This window comes from Urocitellus parryii, chromosome 12 (assembly GCF_045843805.1).
Source record: "Urocitellus parryii isolate mUroPar1 chromosome 12, mUroPar1.hap1, whole genome shotgun sequence".
In the NCBI taxonomy this organism is placed as follows: Eukaryota; Metazoa; Chordata; class Mammalia; order Rodentia; family Sciuridae; genus Urocitellus; species Urocitellus parryii.
The window spans coordinates 39,168,857-39,185,272 of record NC_135542.1 but is presented as its reverse complement, the minus strand read 5'-3'; the positions used below and the strand labels follow the sequence as shown (position 1 = coordinate 39,185,272).

General features: G+C 48.7%; 1 protein-coding gene across 7 annotated transcripts in view; it reads right to left on the bottom strand.

Moving 5' to 3' along the window:
• Lpin1 (lipin 1) overlaps nucleotides 1-16,416 on the bottom strand; it is a 111,000-nt gene that overhangs the window by 30,309 nt on the left and 64,275 nt on the right. For 5 of the 7 annotated variants that reach the window (XM_026388963.2, XM_026389190.2, XM_026389395.2 and 2 more), the window contains 9 exons: nucleotides 15,940-16,247; nucleotides 14,409-14,534; nucleotides 12,298-12,405; nucleotides 8,859-8,988; nucleotides 6,456-6,762; nucleotides 5,613-5,706; nucleotides 4,853-5,043; nucleotides 2,880-2,973; nucleotides 1,977-2,046 (listed from right to left, as the gene is read on the bottom strand). In XM_026388963.2, the coding sequence (XP_026244748.2) occupies nucleotides 1,977-2,046; nucleotides 2,880-2,973; nucleotides 4,853-5,043; nucleotides 5,613-5,706; nucleotides 6,456-6,762; nucleotides 8,859-8,988; nucleotides 12,298-12,405; nucleotides 14,409-14,534; nucleotides 15,940-16,247 (1,428 nt within the window). The remainder of the gene's footprint in view (nucleotides 1-1,976; nucleotides 2,047-2,879; nucleotides 2,974-4,852; nucleotides 5,044-5,612; nucleotides 5,707-6,455; nucleotides 6,763-8,858; nucleotides 8,989-12,297; nucleotides 12,406-14,408; nucleotides 14,535-15,939; nucleotides 16,248-16,416) is intronic. The other 2 variants (XM_026389029.2, XM_026389106.2) reach the window with 2 other exon arrangements.

Below are 16,416 nucleotides of genomic sequence, written 5' to 3'. Positions count from 1 at the left end.
GGTCCCCCAGGCGAGTTCTGGAGGATGGACCCTGACCGGCTGTGCCTTTCCAGTCACTCCACCACCTGCAACACTGGCCTTGGGGGTGCTGGAGCCTGGGCCAGTGAGACACGAGGAAGCCGCCCACCCTCCCCTCTGTGGGTGCTGCTGTGTAAGGAAAGTACACAGCAATCATCCCGTGACGGCAAAGGAAAAGCCAGGGACATCAGAGAAGAAATCAAGTCCCAAACCAGAACATCTAAGACTCTCATTATGATAAGAATTATTATCATAATAAACCCACATGATTTAGGCCACTTTTAGTCACTGTGCTTTCTAAATGAAAAGTATCCTGATCCAGTAACCACTTGGGAAAAAAATTGGTTTGGTTCCCAAAACCTCCCTCATTCCTCTCAAAATAAAATATAGATGGGTCAAAGATTTAAAATAAAGTACTAAAAGAAAATACAGAACCATATGTCACTAGTTTTGGAAATGGGGAAGGCAGACCATTCCAACTGATACAAATCCCCGCAGCCATCAAAGATAAACTCTGCAAGTCAAAAAATCTACTGCCTAAACCTGTTCAGTGTTCATATCACATATCACAGGACTAATTTAAGTTTTACAGCCATGTGTATTTATTTTCCTGTAAATTAAATTAATTAACTATATTTCTATTGCATTGGTCTTTTTTTCTCAAAAATTTGCAAAACTTGAGAAATTTAACATAAAAATTTATCCCAGGCCATGGATACCTTGAGAAATCTGGCAAGGACAACATAAAAACCACTCTGTTGATCATGCCTCAGAGTCCACAAACACACACACACACATGTGCACAAATACACCACCACACACACGTACATAAACACATGTGCATGCACATGTGTACACACATATGCACACACATGCAAGTGTGCACGTATACACAGGTATTGCACACATGCACACACATGCATGTACATATGCATGCACACCACCATGCACACACCTCCATCCACGCATTCATGTACATGTGTGTGCACTCACATGCACACGTGTGCGCCATGCATATATGCACACACAGTATGCACACGTACATACCAATATGCACACTCATATGTTCACATACACACATGTACAAGCATATACACAGGTACACATATAAGCCTATGCACACACAAACATGTGTATGCTCACACATGCATACACATGCACACATACAAGTACACATATGTACGTGTACAGATGTACATACCTGCACACATGCATGCACATATACATGCATGCATGTACACATGCATGCACACATGCACATATAGAGAGATGTGCATATACACACATGCACACACATTGAAGGAGCAGCACAGACTCAACAGTAGGATTTGACCTCCAGGACCTCCAGCATTAGAACTTTTAGACTACAACAGCTCGGCCCCATCGAGCACTTGCTAAGTGTACCGAGGATACGAACAAGTCTAAGATGGCATCTTACACAAAAACAAAGTATAATTCAGTAGGCAGACGTAACATTGAAAAAATTCACAACTTCAGGCCAAGTGTCCAGTGGGCTTCCCGGGGCAGGCTGAGCACACCATGGGCTCACAGGTGGGATCTGCCCTCCTAACTGGATCCTTTCCTGCAGGACTCACCTACTGTCACATGCAGGCTGCGAGCTGCCAGATCCTGGGGGGCTCTGGCCCTGCAGACCTGGGTCTGATACTCTGCCTCCCTGCCTACTGCCACCCACCCTCACACGGCTCTGCCCACTGACCACCATATGCTCCTTCCTACCCATCATCCTCGTCTGCACTGCCACAGTGGGAGATCTGCCGTGTAAAGAGTAGGAAGGTGTTCAGGGTGCAAAAGGGACACCTGGCCTGCTCCCAGACTTCAGGAAAGCACAACATAACTATCAGTGAGGGTCTAAAATAAATGTTCCATATCAACCCCACCCCACCCCCACAACACAGCCATCACTTAGTGCCCCATTTCTTTGTCGGGTTACAGCTCACCTTTGGCAAAGGTTTCTGGAAGGCCTGCATTGCCAGCAGTAGAGGTGCTGCCGTCGTCCAGTTATAATATCTAACAAAACAATGAGAAAGTTGTCACTAGACCATTGCCCAAACCTAAAGTCTTTTTTTTCTTTGGTACTGGGGATTAAACCCAAGCGCACTGCACCACTGAGCTACATCTATAGCCCTTCTTATTTTTTGAGACAGGATCTCACTAAGTTGCTCAGGCTGTCCTTAAATTTACAATCCTCCTGCCTCAGCCTCCCAAATTGCTGGGATTATAGGCAGATACCACCACACCCAGCTATCATCATGCCAAGTGATGATAACTTTCCATGGAAAGTTCTGGAATGCCAGTGAGCCTTCAAGGAGCTCAATACTGCTGCTCCCTTCCTGTCCTCTCCATAGACCCCAGCCACACTGGCCAGCAAGGGGCCCAGCTGCAATCATGGCAGCAGGATAAAACCTAGACCTGATGTCAATGACACTGCCAAGTCCCAATGAGTGACTGCATCAAGCACCAATGCTGGGGGAGGGGAACCAGGTAGTCTACATTAATCAATAAAATGTCCACAATTTCTGCTCAGAGAAGTCCACAGAGACACCTGCACCTCCCTTGACTTTGCATAATGGCACTTTTGAAAAGTGGGCTACTCAAGGTCCCAGGCTACAGATTAAACTCCACAGCTTTACACCATCAATCATAAAGTCCAGTGCAGATGAATACTGGAACCCACAGGCCAATCATCACCTCGACCTATCAGCTACGCAGGCCAATAGTGAGGACACACAGGACACCTCACCACACCTGTGTTTCATCTGCTTTAAAGCTTAACATCCAGGTGTCTGTACTGGCGGGAACCACGGGGCCCGTGTCAAGCTGCTGCCAAGACAGGTACTCACTTATTCCCGATCTTCACCACAAGATTGGGGTCATCGATGATAGCAGGGTTGTCCACAAACTGCTGATAGGACACGGCTTGCTCCAAAAACGCATCTATAATGGCATTTGTAAGGAATAAATGAGAAATACAAAGGGAATTGGGCCCTCATTCATTCACAAGTATCTCCAAGAGCAGAAGTCTCCACTGCGCACACAGCCTGTAGAACGGAAAAGGCGCCCGTGCTTGTTTGGGGCAGTGTCTGCACTAACATGAAGGAGGCTGCAGTGGAGCCTGCAGGTGTGGAAGACATGTGTTCTCCCGCACACATGGGAGTGATGCGTGTGCTTGCACAGAGGGGCATCCACACAGGCAATCTGATGGCTCTGCAGGGCAGGGAAGCCAGGCTTCGGCTTAGTCACCCCAGTTGGTAACGGGGCAATTGACTCCTGTGCCCCGGCCTCAGCCCCTCCTCTGCAGCACAGTAATGAGGGCAACTTCCTGGGGGCTCATGAGCAAGGACAAGGTCATGCGAGGAAAGCAGAGTGATCGATATGGGCAGCTGTGGCGCTGGAGCTGTTGTCTGTGGGAGGAGGGTGATGGTGTGAGAGCCAGTGCTAACCGTGCCCAGCCTCCGGGGAGAGGCTGCACCACTGTGCCCAGGGCAGCAGGAACAGGAGGACACTCAGTGAGGGGCTGCGGCATGAAACCCTGGCTTCCACTCAACTTTCAGTTCGGCTGGACGGTCCCTTGGGCCTTGACCAGGGGTCTGACCATCTCCCTGGCCCTGACCCATGCCCACACCTTCAAGACCCATCAGATATTGAGAATCACCTCTGTCCATGGGCAAGCTTGGTCATGAACGGCAACCCAGATTGGCCAGAACACATACCCGCAGAATCCCGAGACCACGGGGTCTCTCCTCAGAGCGCCTGACCTCCTCTGCACAGACAAGACATTCTTGAGCTCCACCCAAGAGCCAGCTCAGGTGACCCACCTGTCCCATTGCTGCTGTCCCCTCCCCCACCAGCTGCATGTGTACTGAGGAGGGGGTGCCAGCAGGACACTGGCCACCTCATCCTCTAACTGGTCCCAGGAGTGTGCTTGTCCCATGGTGACCTCAGGAACACACTGGGGTTGGCTATTAAATGTGTGATCCTAGGAAGACGCCACAGAGCAGCCGAATCAAGCCCACCAGGAAGGACCAGCTGGTACAGGGGCCAGAACAGGGGCCCCAGTCTTTATGTGAGAAGAAATTTTTAAAGTCTAGAAGGGACTTTAGGATGAGGATGGGTCCAGGAGGGTTTCCCTGGGCAGGAGAGAAAAGTGGAGTGGCTCTTGCACGGCAGGGCCTCCACCCCATGCCCTGCTAGAAACAGCGGCCACGGGACAGAAGAGAGACCCGTGGTGGTGGAGGGGCAGTGCTGGCAGCTGGGTCACTAGACTCTAGTAAGAGTCATCAGCCGACAACTGCCAGCAGGAGCGGAGTGGGGGGGGGGGGTGTTCCTGGGTGTCTCACCATGTAACTGTCACTAGGAAATCACTGTTGGGAATACATCAGATGCTATGAATTGACCGTCCAAGCCTGCCCTAATGGCGCCCTTCACCCCGCTGGGAAGCATCTCCACTCTTCCTCAGACAGACTACCCCTGAGCCCCCACACCTTCTGCACACCTTCCCCTGCGCCTGCTCTGAGAAGACCACCGTTTCCCCAGACAGTGGGCCCCTGAAAGACAGCTTTGCAGGGCTGTCCAAGGCACAGGGGACACCAGAGGTGCTCAACAAACACACATGATGACTGACCCCCAGAGCCTGTTGTTGCCCAGAGCCATGTGTAACCAACAGCACCCCGGGGCCAGCTGATGGCCAGCCAGGAACTCCGGGCAGAGCAACATGAGTGGCTCAGCCAATCCGACCACAGCCAGAGGCCAGCTGCCTCCGACATGACCCATCACAGCCGCCCACACCTGGGCCTCCTAACCACGGCCACAGTACCTTTCGTGATTTCCCGGTGGTCACTGAGGCCCCCACAGAGGGAGATGGCAATGGATGGCAGGTCCCTCAGGCCGTCCGAGGTGCTCTCCATGCCACTGTCAGCGCCCGAGCTGCCCACAGACTGCGGGGACTGGTTGGCTGACCGGGCTCCGTTGTCGCTGGTGTGTTTGGCGAGCGCTGGAGGGTCTCCGCTGGAAGAGGGAAAGCTGCAACTGCCGAGGGTTCCCCTCCTGGGTCCCCCCGCAGCACCACATGACCCCTCAGGACAGGCTTGTCACTACAGCGCCCAAAGGTAAATGAACTGCCTTGAAGAGAAAGCACCCGTTTGCCACCTGTTACAATCTCCCTGTAGCCCTCCCAACCCTGGGAGGGCACGGTTCTCGACTCTCGCCCTCCCAGACACGGCCCTCCCTACAGCCCAGGAGAGCTCACACTGGGTCCCCAGGACCACCAGAAAATCTCCCCGGGGAGGGGAAAACAGAGCTGCCAGCTGCTCTTACTTGAGTTGTGGCCACTGGATGCTGAGACCCAGCTAGCCCCGGACTTCGCTGTGCCACCCATTCCCAGCCCTCAGCCTCTCACCCTCATGTCCCCAGAAGGTGGGGGTGCCGCAGGCCCACACAGGTTGAGCAGGCCAGGCTGCGGCTCCCACTGCTGTGCTCGCCCACTTTCCAATCAGGCACCGTCAACACAAGCGGGACTCACACGAACTAATGCTCAAGTTACAGAAAACGAAAGGAGGAATTAAAGGAAATTTTACTTTTTGGGAAAATACAGGGCTGCCACCTCAGGATCCATGTCTGTGAGGTCGTCCAAGTAGACGCCATCAGCACCGAGGTGTCTGCTTCGTTTATCTGAAGGAACAAATGGAAGCAGTTGGAAAAGTGCTCTCCAGAAACCACCTTGCAGACCACACCTCCAGGAATAGCATTTTAGCTCAACGTGCAGATATGTCCCTAAATACCCAAGAACTAGGGTAAGAGGTGCAGTGGGCAGCATCGCTGCAGGGCCAGCTGCCCGGGTCTGAACCAAGGCTCCAGCTTCCCACTGTGCGGTCCTGATGGAGCCCCATGGCTGCACTCAGCCCCAGCCCGGCATCCAGAGAGAGCCGAGTTGTCCTGAGCCCTGGAGGCACTGGAGCCATCACAAGATCATCACTGCTATTAATGACCAACACTTTCATAAAGCACAACCCGTTAACACCCCGAGACACAGCACTCTAACTTGGGGCACGGCCAATCGTTGTGCACCATGACTTCAGACTTCCTCTCCACAGAAACTGCACAGAACTGCCTGGGTGATGATGAGGCTCGACATCATCGCCACTAACAGGCAATCAGGGGAGCACCTCAGATTCCCAGATCGGAATGCTCAGTTATAGAGTCTACAAAACTACTCTGAAATCTGTGGTCCCCAGAATTCCCAGGTATTGAGGATGAGGGACACTCAACATGCACACTCAGCAAAAAAGCACAGATTAGATACTAAGACTGTCGTGGTTCATGTCTGCCTCAAGGCATTCTGAAGTGAACTCTGGGAGGAAGGAATTCAAGTGCCCAGTGGATGCGAGTCTGTGGGAATGAGCTGGGCGCAGGCCTCACACCTCTTTTCCTGGAAGGAGAGTCCGTCTTGCTTGCAGTGGGCACTGCACTGGCAGCCGGGGCCTTGAGTTCTTCCGCCATAGGCAATGGCGGGGCTGCTGCTCCCAAGGCCTCTAGGTCTTCTTCACTGACAAACTGCATCTCTGTCGGAGGCTTATTCTGGTCTGAAAGAGGCCCTCTGGCCAAAGTTGGTGATTGGTCACTAAAAGTATCTGAAGATTCGCTGTGAATGGTCTGAAAGTGAGTTTTATCACAAATTTTTCTACTGCACAGTGGGCTGGACTCTTTCATCTTGTGTGGAGAAGATGACTAGGACCAAAACAGAGAGAGAGAAGGGAGAGATTTGAGAACAGGTCCAAGCATGAGCAAAGAGAAAAATTGACTCAAGCCATCTGTGGCAGAGACTTAAACCTCGGGATTCACCCAGGGATTTCCACACCTGCCCAGAGGCCTAGAAACCAAGAATAGAAGTTCCAAAGCAAATGAACTTGCATATACAACATCAACTGCCAAAAAGAAGTAAATGAGATCAGTAATGGCCAAGGAGTGGAAGCAACCCAAGGTCCCTCATCCTCAATACCTGGGAATTCTGGGGACCTCAGCAAAATGAGAAGCAGACTCACACAATGGGATATTTTGCAGTGATGAGAATAATGTATTACAACTACTCAGAATGATAAGGATGCATCTTGCAAAACTAATCTCTGCTACTGCAAGACAGAACGCTCATCTTTGTGGGGATGGAGGGGTCAGCACGGCCCTCCATGCTGCTGGCCTGGTCCTGCCTCTCCCTCTGGGAGCAGGGTGCCTAGATGAGCTCACACTGTGAAGACTCCCTGAGCTCCCACTTGTGATCTGTGTATTTCTCTATGCCTGTGTTACATTTCATTACTAAGTTCACCCCTAGATCACAAGTGAATAAGTGAAGATTCGGGGGTTGCTTGTTCAAATGGGAGGGGAAATCTCATTTCTGATTCTACTGCACTAGAGATTACCTGCTGTGGAAAAACAGGACTCAAACAAAAACCAAACTGCCATTTTCAGGCTAGGAAGGGAAGGGAATGCAGTTACTCTGCATCTGATCTGCAATGTCTACTACAGACAAAGCCACAGATCTGTGGTTACAACTGTAGAAGTGATAAGTCTGCATGTTCACACTCTGCCTCAAGCAACTACAGACAGACATGAATTTGTAAAGCTCACTGGCTGGGTCACCACTACAGCTCATGGGCAGAGAATCAGCATTTATATAAAAGTTAAGCACAGACAAGAAAGGGATGGATCCACAGTTTAGCCTTAACAGACTTGCTCTCCAAAAAGCTGCCCACCTGACGCTGCAAGAAATGCCTCCAATCTGACTCATTCCTTCCTTCACAAACAGTCACTGTGGTACAGGAGGCTGTGACCTCTTCCAATGACCTCAAGTTTTTGTTTTTGGGTGTTTTTTTTTTTTTTAAGCTGACAATATAATAGAATTCGAAATATTTATAATACATTGGAATACAAGAAAAAAATTTTTCAAAGAAAAGACTGTGTCCACTCCATACTTTTAGAAACCCATCTGCTGCCACTCCTGTGTACTTGAGGTCAACACACTACATTGTGCAGCTAGGGAATCAGGCTAGGTATGTGGCACAAACAAGGAGGAAGAAAGCAAATATTCAAAGGGCTTCTGCAAGCCACACACTCCGCACATAGTATCTCTTCTAATCTGTGGTCTTCTCTCATCTTACAGGTAACAACACGAGGCTACCTTTCTAGAGAGTGCTGGAGTGCAGAGTGAGCTGGCCTCCCGGGCCCTCCGCCCCATGCATTCAGCTGCTTCTCTGCTTGCTGTTCAAAGAGTCAGATTCAGAGCTCTATCAACAACGAGGGTCCAAAAATATTTACCACTTGACAAATCAAAGCCTGAGAATTTCCTGGTTTATGAGGCTCACAACCTAGTGTCCTATTCCACATCTGCCTGAGGGACACAGGAACACATGGATCCTGGCCCTCATAGCTTACTCAGCCCTTGATTCAAAGGGCTCAGCCTCAAGTGTCTCTTCCTGTGGTGCTTCTCCCATCACCACTGACCTCGCGGAAGTAACGCTGGGTGGGACTTTCTGTTTATGGCTTCTAGACATTGCGGTTTCTGTATAGGTTTTGTTTGTTTGTTTCATAATTTTATTTTAGTTGTAATATAAATTGAAGACCCTAAGAGAGATCCTGTATGTTTAAAATATATAAATGCAAGACCCTTTTATAATGTTGGTAATGCACAAAAAAGCAACTCTGCTGTTCAATGTGGTTTTGTTGACTAATATCTCCTATGGTTACGCTTTGCTGTGATGTGACATTAATTCCTCATCATTAAACTTAGGTAGAAATCCTCAGTGTGGGGCGGGATGGAGGGGAAGACTCACCTTTGCTGCCTGTGGCAGCTCTCCCCAGAGCCAGAGCATTTCTAGGTTGCTCTTCAGTGCTGACCTATCCGTCGACTTACTGACCAGCTCGGAATCACTTTTAGGCGTTGAGGGTCGGGAACCTGAAGGACTTAAAAAAAATAAACGCATAATTTAGATAAGGAAAAAAAATTTCCATTGCTTTTTGTCCAGGTCTGTGGTTCAAAGAGCCCAGAAAATGCACCCAACACTGTCATTCTCTATGGAGCATAGCCTCATGACAATTCCTGATTTAGCCATCAGGGGTCCCGCATCTGTCTCTAGGTGTGAGTGGTCCCAGGGGGCAAGTCTTAAGAACCTGCTGCCAAGCAAGGTAGACAGTGAGAAATGGCTATAGCGAGAAAAGGAACATTGAGAAAGAGAGAAGCAAAGGTAAAGGAAACTAGTTCCCTCCACCAAGACCACCATCCTTTCACACCTGTCCTGGGCTCGCCTCCCTGACTCCTTCCAAATCAAATGTCCCAACTCCCAGACAGCTGCAGAGGATCCTGGCCAGCTCTGACATTACACCGAGTATTGAAAATATTTACAAATCTGCATTAGTTCTGAAAACTAGAGAAACTGTATCATGTAGCAATTTCCACAGAGAACCTCTATAACAAGGCAGGAGCATCATCTCCCAAGCTCTCTTCCAGGGACACTCCCAATTTGCTAAGGCTCCTTCTGCACTGACCTCACACCACTTCACTCAGGCCAGCCTCTAAGTAAGTGGCTGCAACAGGCTGTTCCCTCCAGGTTTTCTATATTTTTACTCCTAACACCTGAACAAAGTTTTACTTCTGTCCAACCAAACTGGATAAAAGAATCAAATATGTTCAAGATTCCCATAGCACACTAAATAACACAGAGACAAGAAGAAAATACCATTTACTTAATTCTTGAATTATTCCCCTATATCAATTTCCTCCAAGGGAAGATGGCAGAGTCTTTAAATAAAGCAGGAAACAAAGAGACCACAACTTCCCCTCACATCTCCTTTCACAGACCTTATCTAGCCTCCTCAGCAACCTCTCATTGATGCGCATGGTCTCCTTTATCTGTCTGAGTTAGAGTTCAACTCCAGCTGAATATAAACACTTTCCTGTCAGTAAAGGAGAGCTAATGACGGCATGTAACTTGTGGCCAACAGAGGTGTTCCCTGTGGCTAACCGGATGTCCTTTAGTCAACTCATTTGCAGCCAACACACTGAATGCACTCTTCCCACTGAGTGCACATAGGCTGGTCCCTCCCACCTTGGTGCTGGCTGACCACTGAGTTTTCCAGGTGGCACGAGCCATGGGGCAGCCCCCCCACTGCAGTTCATCTTTCTATGGGGAGGAGGCTCCTGATAAATCACACTACAAGGCTTACACCGTGACACAGTGGAAGTGTATGTGTGTGTGTGTGTGTGTGCACACGCACGCACACACACGCGCGCGCGCGCGCGCACACACACACACACACACACAGTTATATTCTTAAGAAAGCTGTCCATGAGGAGGAATACTGGGTCCCGCACCTGCCTGCCTGGGTGGGGAGGGCTCACTGCCCCTCAGCAGCCTGCCTCCTCTCCCTCTGTAACTGTGCTTTCCTCTCCTGGCACTCATGTGTCCGCAATCACATGTTCACACCACTGAAACGAAAAAGGAAGGGCTGTGGCCCCTGAGTCCACTTCCCTGGGGCCCTCACGGAAGTCCACCCTGACCAGCTTCTTATTTAAAATGTCCTCCCTTCTACATTACACGCGAAATCTACTTACATTTTGTTCTCAGTTCTTGGGAACAGCAGTGGTCTGACCCACGGCACTGAAGTTGCTCTAGAGCAGGGCTCAGCTAACTGCTCCGGTCAAGGGCCCAGTGCAATAGGCTGTGGGTCACATGGTTTGCTGCAACTGCTCGATTCTGGATTCTGCCACTGCAGCACAAAAGCAGCCCAGCCCGTATGCAAAGGGACTCGCTATGCTCCACAGAACTCCACAGAAGCACAGGGCAGACAGGACTGGGCCCTGGGCTGACATTTGCCAACCTCTGCTCTAGAAGAATGAAGACGCTGAACATGGTGCCAGTGGCCCACCCCAGCTCTGTGGCCACTCACACTCCAGTCCCTCATGAAAGCTACATGTGGAGGGAGCCCATGGAGGCACTGAGGGGTATGAGTCCTGTGAAGGTCATAAGCTGGAGGCACCTTCTTCAGGACAAATATGACACGATCATAAACACTGCCCTGCTCCAACAGACGCTGCACACACACACACACACACACACACACTCACACACACACAGAGCCCTGCTCCAACAGATGCTGCACACACACACACACAGCTCTGCTCCAAAAGACGCTGCACACACACACACACACACACACAGACACACACACTTCACAACCAGCAGAGGGCACTGAGGCCCATGGAAGAGGAGCTGGGAGGAGACAGGCTGAGGCTGAGTGTGATTCATCAGAATTGTGATTCTAGAATGGCCCCTTATCAAACATCACACTTAAAGTAAAGGGTTATTCAAAAAAGGAAGCCTACAAGGTCGCTGGCTAGCTGGCTAATTTGCAAAAACAAGGCGTCATCAGCCTGCACACTCTCAGGACTTCCGCCAGCCCCAGGTGGGCTGTCAGCTGTAACTATCCACGACCTGACCTCATTTTAAAATTGCCCTTCTTCTTCACAACAGCCTCTCAATAAAGTGCACCCTGAGGCTTGGCTCCTTAATCAAAAAGAAAATAGGTTTCTCCTTGTAGAAATTCCCCATGGCTTCATTTGCTGAAGTTCCTATTCGAGTTGTGTAAGTCCATCAAGTCGGTAAGTCAAAGTGTGGACAGAGCTGAAGAGCCGAGAGCAGAAATCCCAGACAACAGCATCCATGATGGTGCAAATGAGGTCCTGAAATCCATGCTGTGCTCGTCTCCTAAATCCTGCTCTAGAAATGCTGTGGAAAATTCTGAACCCATTATTCAGATAGCCTGACAGGCTACTGAAATATTTATAATAAATGATGACTTATACTAAAGTGACCTCCTAAAAAGAGCTTGTAGGCTTATTTGTTGAACAACCCTAGACATAAAACAAAAGATCACATTCCCAATCTATATCTCATTACTCTAGTGTTCAAAGCACTCCATAGAATTAGGAAAAGTGATATGTCAACCATCATTTCCAGAGAGTCAAATTTAGGACTTTAAAAAAAAATCTAATAAACTACAAATGTTTCAGGTGAAAGAAAAATAATCTATATGTATTTTCTTCAGAGGTGAGTTGGTTAGTAAAATAGATTTGTGTAGATCAAAACCTCCACTCCCTATCATTGACAGGCATATTCTTCATCGGTCATTTGGTTAATGGGAATAGACAGACTCAGGAGTTAGATCAACATTTCCACTGCTGAAAGCGCCCAGTCAGGAGCGCAGCACATCTACCTTTCTGAAGCATGGAAGTGGGAAGGCTGCGGAGGGCAGGAACTAGACAGGCCACCCTCGGCTGCAGCTGCAAGATGAGGGGGAGTCCTTTTGCCATCTACCGGGCTGCTGGACACACCACATGATACACATTGAAAGAAAGAAAAAAATCAGAGGTCAATTAAGTGAAACTTCTTGTAAACTTTTTAGCTACTCTCAATAGTAATGTCCATAAAAAAATGAAAACATTCAGGCTTCTGACAGCAGAGCTCTCTGGGCCAAGATTATGAAGAATTCAACTTAACTTTCCTGTTTTTCCACAAAAACAGGAAGGAAAACCCTATTTCAATTTCCATTTCATCCATGTGCCCACAAAAGATGGCCTGTCTCTCTGACTGTAGCTTAGTGCTTAATCAGACCACACACCCAAAGTCTTGAGAGCATCTATGCTGTCAATTATCTCTGCATATGGAAATGTATCTACTTAGCCTAACTTGTAATTCCATTTAACAGTGGTCACTGTCGAATCATTATTCTAGATTATTCTAAATTCATAACGCAAAATACTAGACACAGAAAAACTTACTCGGGGCTGTGTTTAAAACATTTATTTTATATTCTTAAGACTAATGTATGGATGTTTCAACCTACTAGTGTTTCTAAATACTGTGCACTGTTTCCTCCCATAGAGGTTATCCCCGCAGATCCAGGGAAAGGACACATGGGGCTCTGGAATGGCCCTGAGTCTATACTGTTCAGTACAATGAGCCACTGGTCACATGTAGCCCTTGAGCACTTCAAATGTGGCCAGTCCAAATTGAGATGAGCTGCACATGGAATATGCAAAAGAATTTAAAACAGCATGAACACAGAACATGAACTATCTCATTGATTTTATCTTTAAATTGACTACTTGTGGAAATAATATTTCAGATATATTGGGTCAAATGAAATCTACCCTTAAAATTAATTTCACTCTTTGTACTTTTTAAATATGGCTACCAAAAAAATTAAGATTACATATGTAGCTAAGCACTGTATTTCCATCAGACAGGGCTGGTCACCATCCATCAGAGCCCCAGGCTCACCCTGGGACCAACATTCACTGCCAGCCCTGGCTGGGCACAGGCACAGGACACACCCACCCAGCACCCACCCCCCAATATCAGCCCATGCTGCTGCCTCTCTCTTGAGATCACCCTGAGCCAACTGGACCCAGGAGAGTGCTCTGATGAGACCAGCCTCGGGTTGGAGTCCCCTACAGCACACAGAGCTGTAGGAGCTCGTCCAGCTCCATTTCAGGCCACTCCAGAAGAACCACCCAAGGACGTGACTGTCCGTAGACAAGTATTTTTCTCACTTTTTTTCTCTCATTAACACCACACCCCTGAGCATTTCAAGAAATTAGTAGTCTGACCCCACTCCCTGGCATTCTAATGCCGTACCCTGTCAGAGACAGCAAGGCTTTATATCATCTAGGATCTGTTTGCCACCCAAGAACCAGTTTTTGCCACAACAGGAGTGATAGGAGTGATACTGCCCCTTTTGAGAACACACAATTTAGATCCATTCCCTTCCCAAGAGGGAAAAACCAGGCAAAAGTGCTCCTGTGTTCTCCAAGGCTTCCCGATTTAAATCTGTGGAGTCTTCGGGAAGGCGATCTGCACACCTAGCAGCCAAGTTCACCTGGGAGCTCCTAGGCAGCTCCATGTGTTCAGGGACATACACACTCTTGAATCGAGCAGCATGGGTTAGGTGTGGGGTAAGCCGTCACTGTAACAGCCCTGAGGGACCTCAGCAGCTGGAACCTCTCTTCTCTGAACCTGACTTCACAGAGGACCATGACGGCCTCTGCCACCCTGCCTCCTGCTAACAATCAGCACTTCATAACTAGCCAGCGTTTCTCCTCCAGCATCACCGGCAGACAGCTAACTCAACAAATGAATTCAGTGTGTGATCTGCGCCTGTCCTGGTTTTACCCAGTACCTGCTACTCTACATTGAGGTTTTCTGGTCCTAATTGTTTTCTTTGGTATTTATATTCCATTATTTTCTTTGACATGCTTCCAGTAACTGGCTCCTAACTCTTTGGACAGGGACGAGTGAACCATGACCCACACACAGGCAACTCACCTGGGGTTGGGGGACCACTCTCGATCTGAATTGGGGTATGATGCTGACTGGGGATAAGGCAAGACTGAGGGGAGGTTTTCCTTGGGAATCTCATCTTGGAATGGTGGTATGTCACTAGGAAGAGTTCTGGAGGAAAAAAGGTTAGAGTCAAAGAACTTCCAGGGACATATTCATAATAAAGTCAAGTTCTAAGTTCTTTAAGTATTTCATCAACCAGCGTAACAGCTTAGGCAGTGGAGAGAGAAAAATATAGAGATGAGCACAAAAAATGTGTTTGTGTGTCAGGCTGAGTCACAAATTTAAAAATGCTTTGTTTAAGCATTTGGACTCAATCATAGGCACGTCACCCTGCTTTCCTGTCCCACTGCAGCATCTTACTGTCACCCTCTGCATTATACCTCACAAATGTATGAGAGGCAGATCTGACCCAAAGCCAGACCCAGGGGTTACAAAACCCTTGCTATATGCAGGTGGAACTGCATTGTAACTACAGGGCCAGGCCTGAACCATGTTCTGTCAGCCAGAATAAATAAATGACATCAACCAAATGTATCTTTTCATCACCAAGCGAGGGCCACACTGCCCAGTCTCTGATACATGAGCATGCTCACAGCAAGATGTGATTCACTCCTGCAGAGGCCATCTGCCTGCACCCACGACGGGGCCTGCAATGCCTGCAGCCAAGTTCCAGAGCTCAACATCACCCAGAAGTGCAAGAACAAGCCCAGCCCCCACTTCTGCACCCACAGTAGCCTGGAGGCCACTGGAGTGAGGAAGAGCATTGCTGCCCACCCACCTTCATCTTTAGCCAGAAAAAAATAAATCCTATCCTGAACAAGGAAGCAGGGACATTCCTGATGTTCCTTATCCCCCGTTTACGTTAACAAGATGTAAAAATAATTATCAAAAAGAACACTAAATTATATGTAAAATAGCAAGTATTCTTTAAAAATGAGTTTTGTCTTCCTAACTGGCATTTTTCACCAAAATAGCAATATATAAAACAGAATTTCACTACACTCTTAGAAACAAAAAAAAAAAAAAATAGGGGTAAAAATATCCACAGTGGGGATGCAGACGAAAGTGAGCATGCACTAGTCATTTCAACCTCAGCCTGTCACATGTCAGCAACCTACAAATAGCCAACAGCCACGCGCAGAGCTGGTGCTCAAAACAGAGCCCAGAGCTTAGGCTTCTTAGGCTGCTAAGGCCCTGGGTTTCACCCCCAGCACCAAAAACTAACTAACAAGGTCTGAGGAAATGACTTTGTTCACCCACTGCTCATCGACTGCGTCCTGCTTCCGGGTTCTACTCTGAGCTGGACTTGGCGGCCACGGAGCTGGCCCTCTCCTGCACTCTCCCAGTGAGAAGCTACACAGAATCTCAACTCCACTCAGGACACTCGATTCCAAAATCCAGACTAAAGGGCTTAAAAGTAAGAAATTCTGAGGAGTAAAAAAAGAACTTATAAAAGCCATCTTAAAAGCTACTTCCTCCAACCCCATATGCCCCGCCCTCCCTGGGCCTTCACCTGCTGCCGTCCAGCGGCCCCGAGTCCTCATCCGAGCTCATCTCTATGGGAAACATGTCTTCGTCCTCAGACGTGTTCGTGTCGTCATCCCTCTTCAGGCTGTCCAGTTGGGACTTCCTCCTCCTCTTCCGCCTCTTCTTTACCAAGGAGCCACTGGACGAGGTCTCGCTGGGTGGCACAACCTGGGGAGGCGTGCAAGGGTCCAGGCTCCTCACCCTGTCTGCCGAGTTCCTTTTCAGCTGGGACTCCATTCTCGAAGCTCCTTCGGACAGGATAGGGGAGGTGGCCAGGTACATGGGGATCACTTCCTGGGGAAAGGACGCATTTACAAGAGTCTGATTAATTTGGGCTCAAGGAGCAACAGCCAGGTCAGCAGTTTACCAAATGCCATCTGTATTCACATAATCAGAACCCAGTGAATCAAGAACCGGTGATTTCCAGCCTCCACAATTCCTCCTCACCTGAAATACCCAGAGC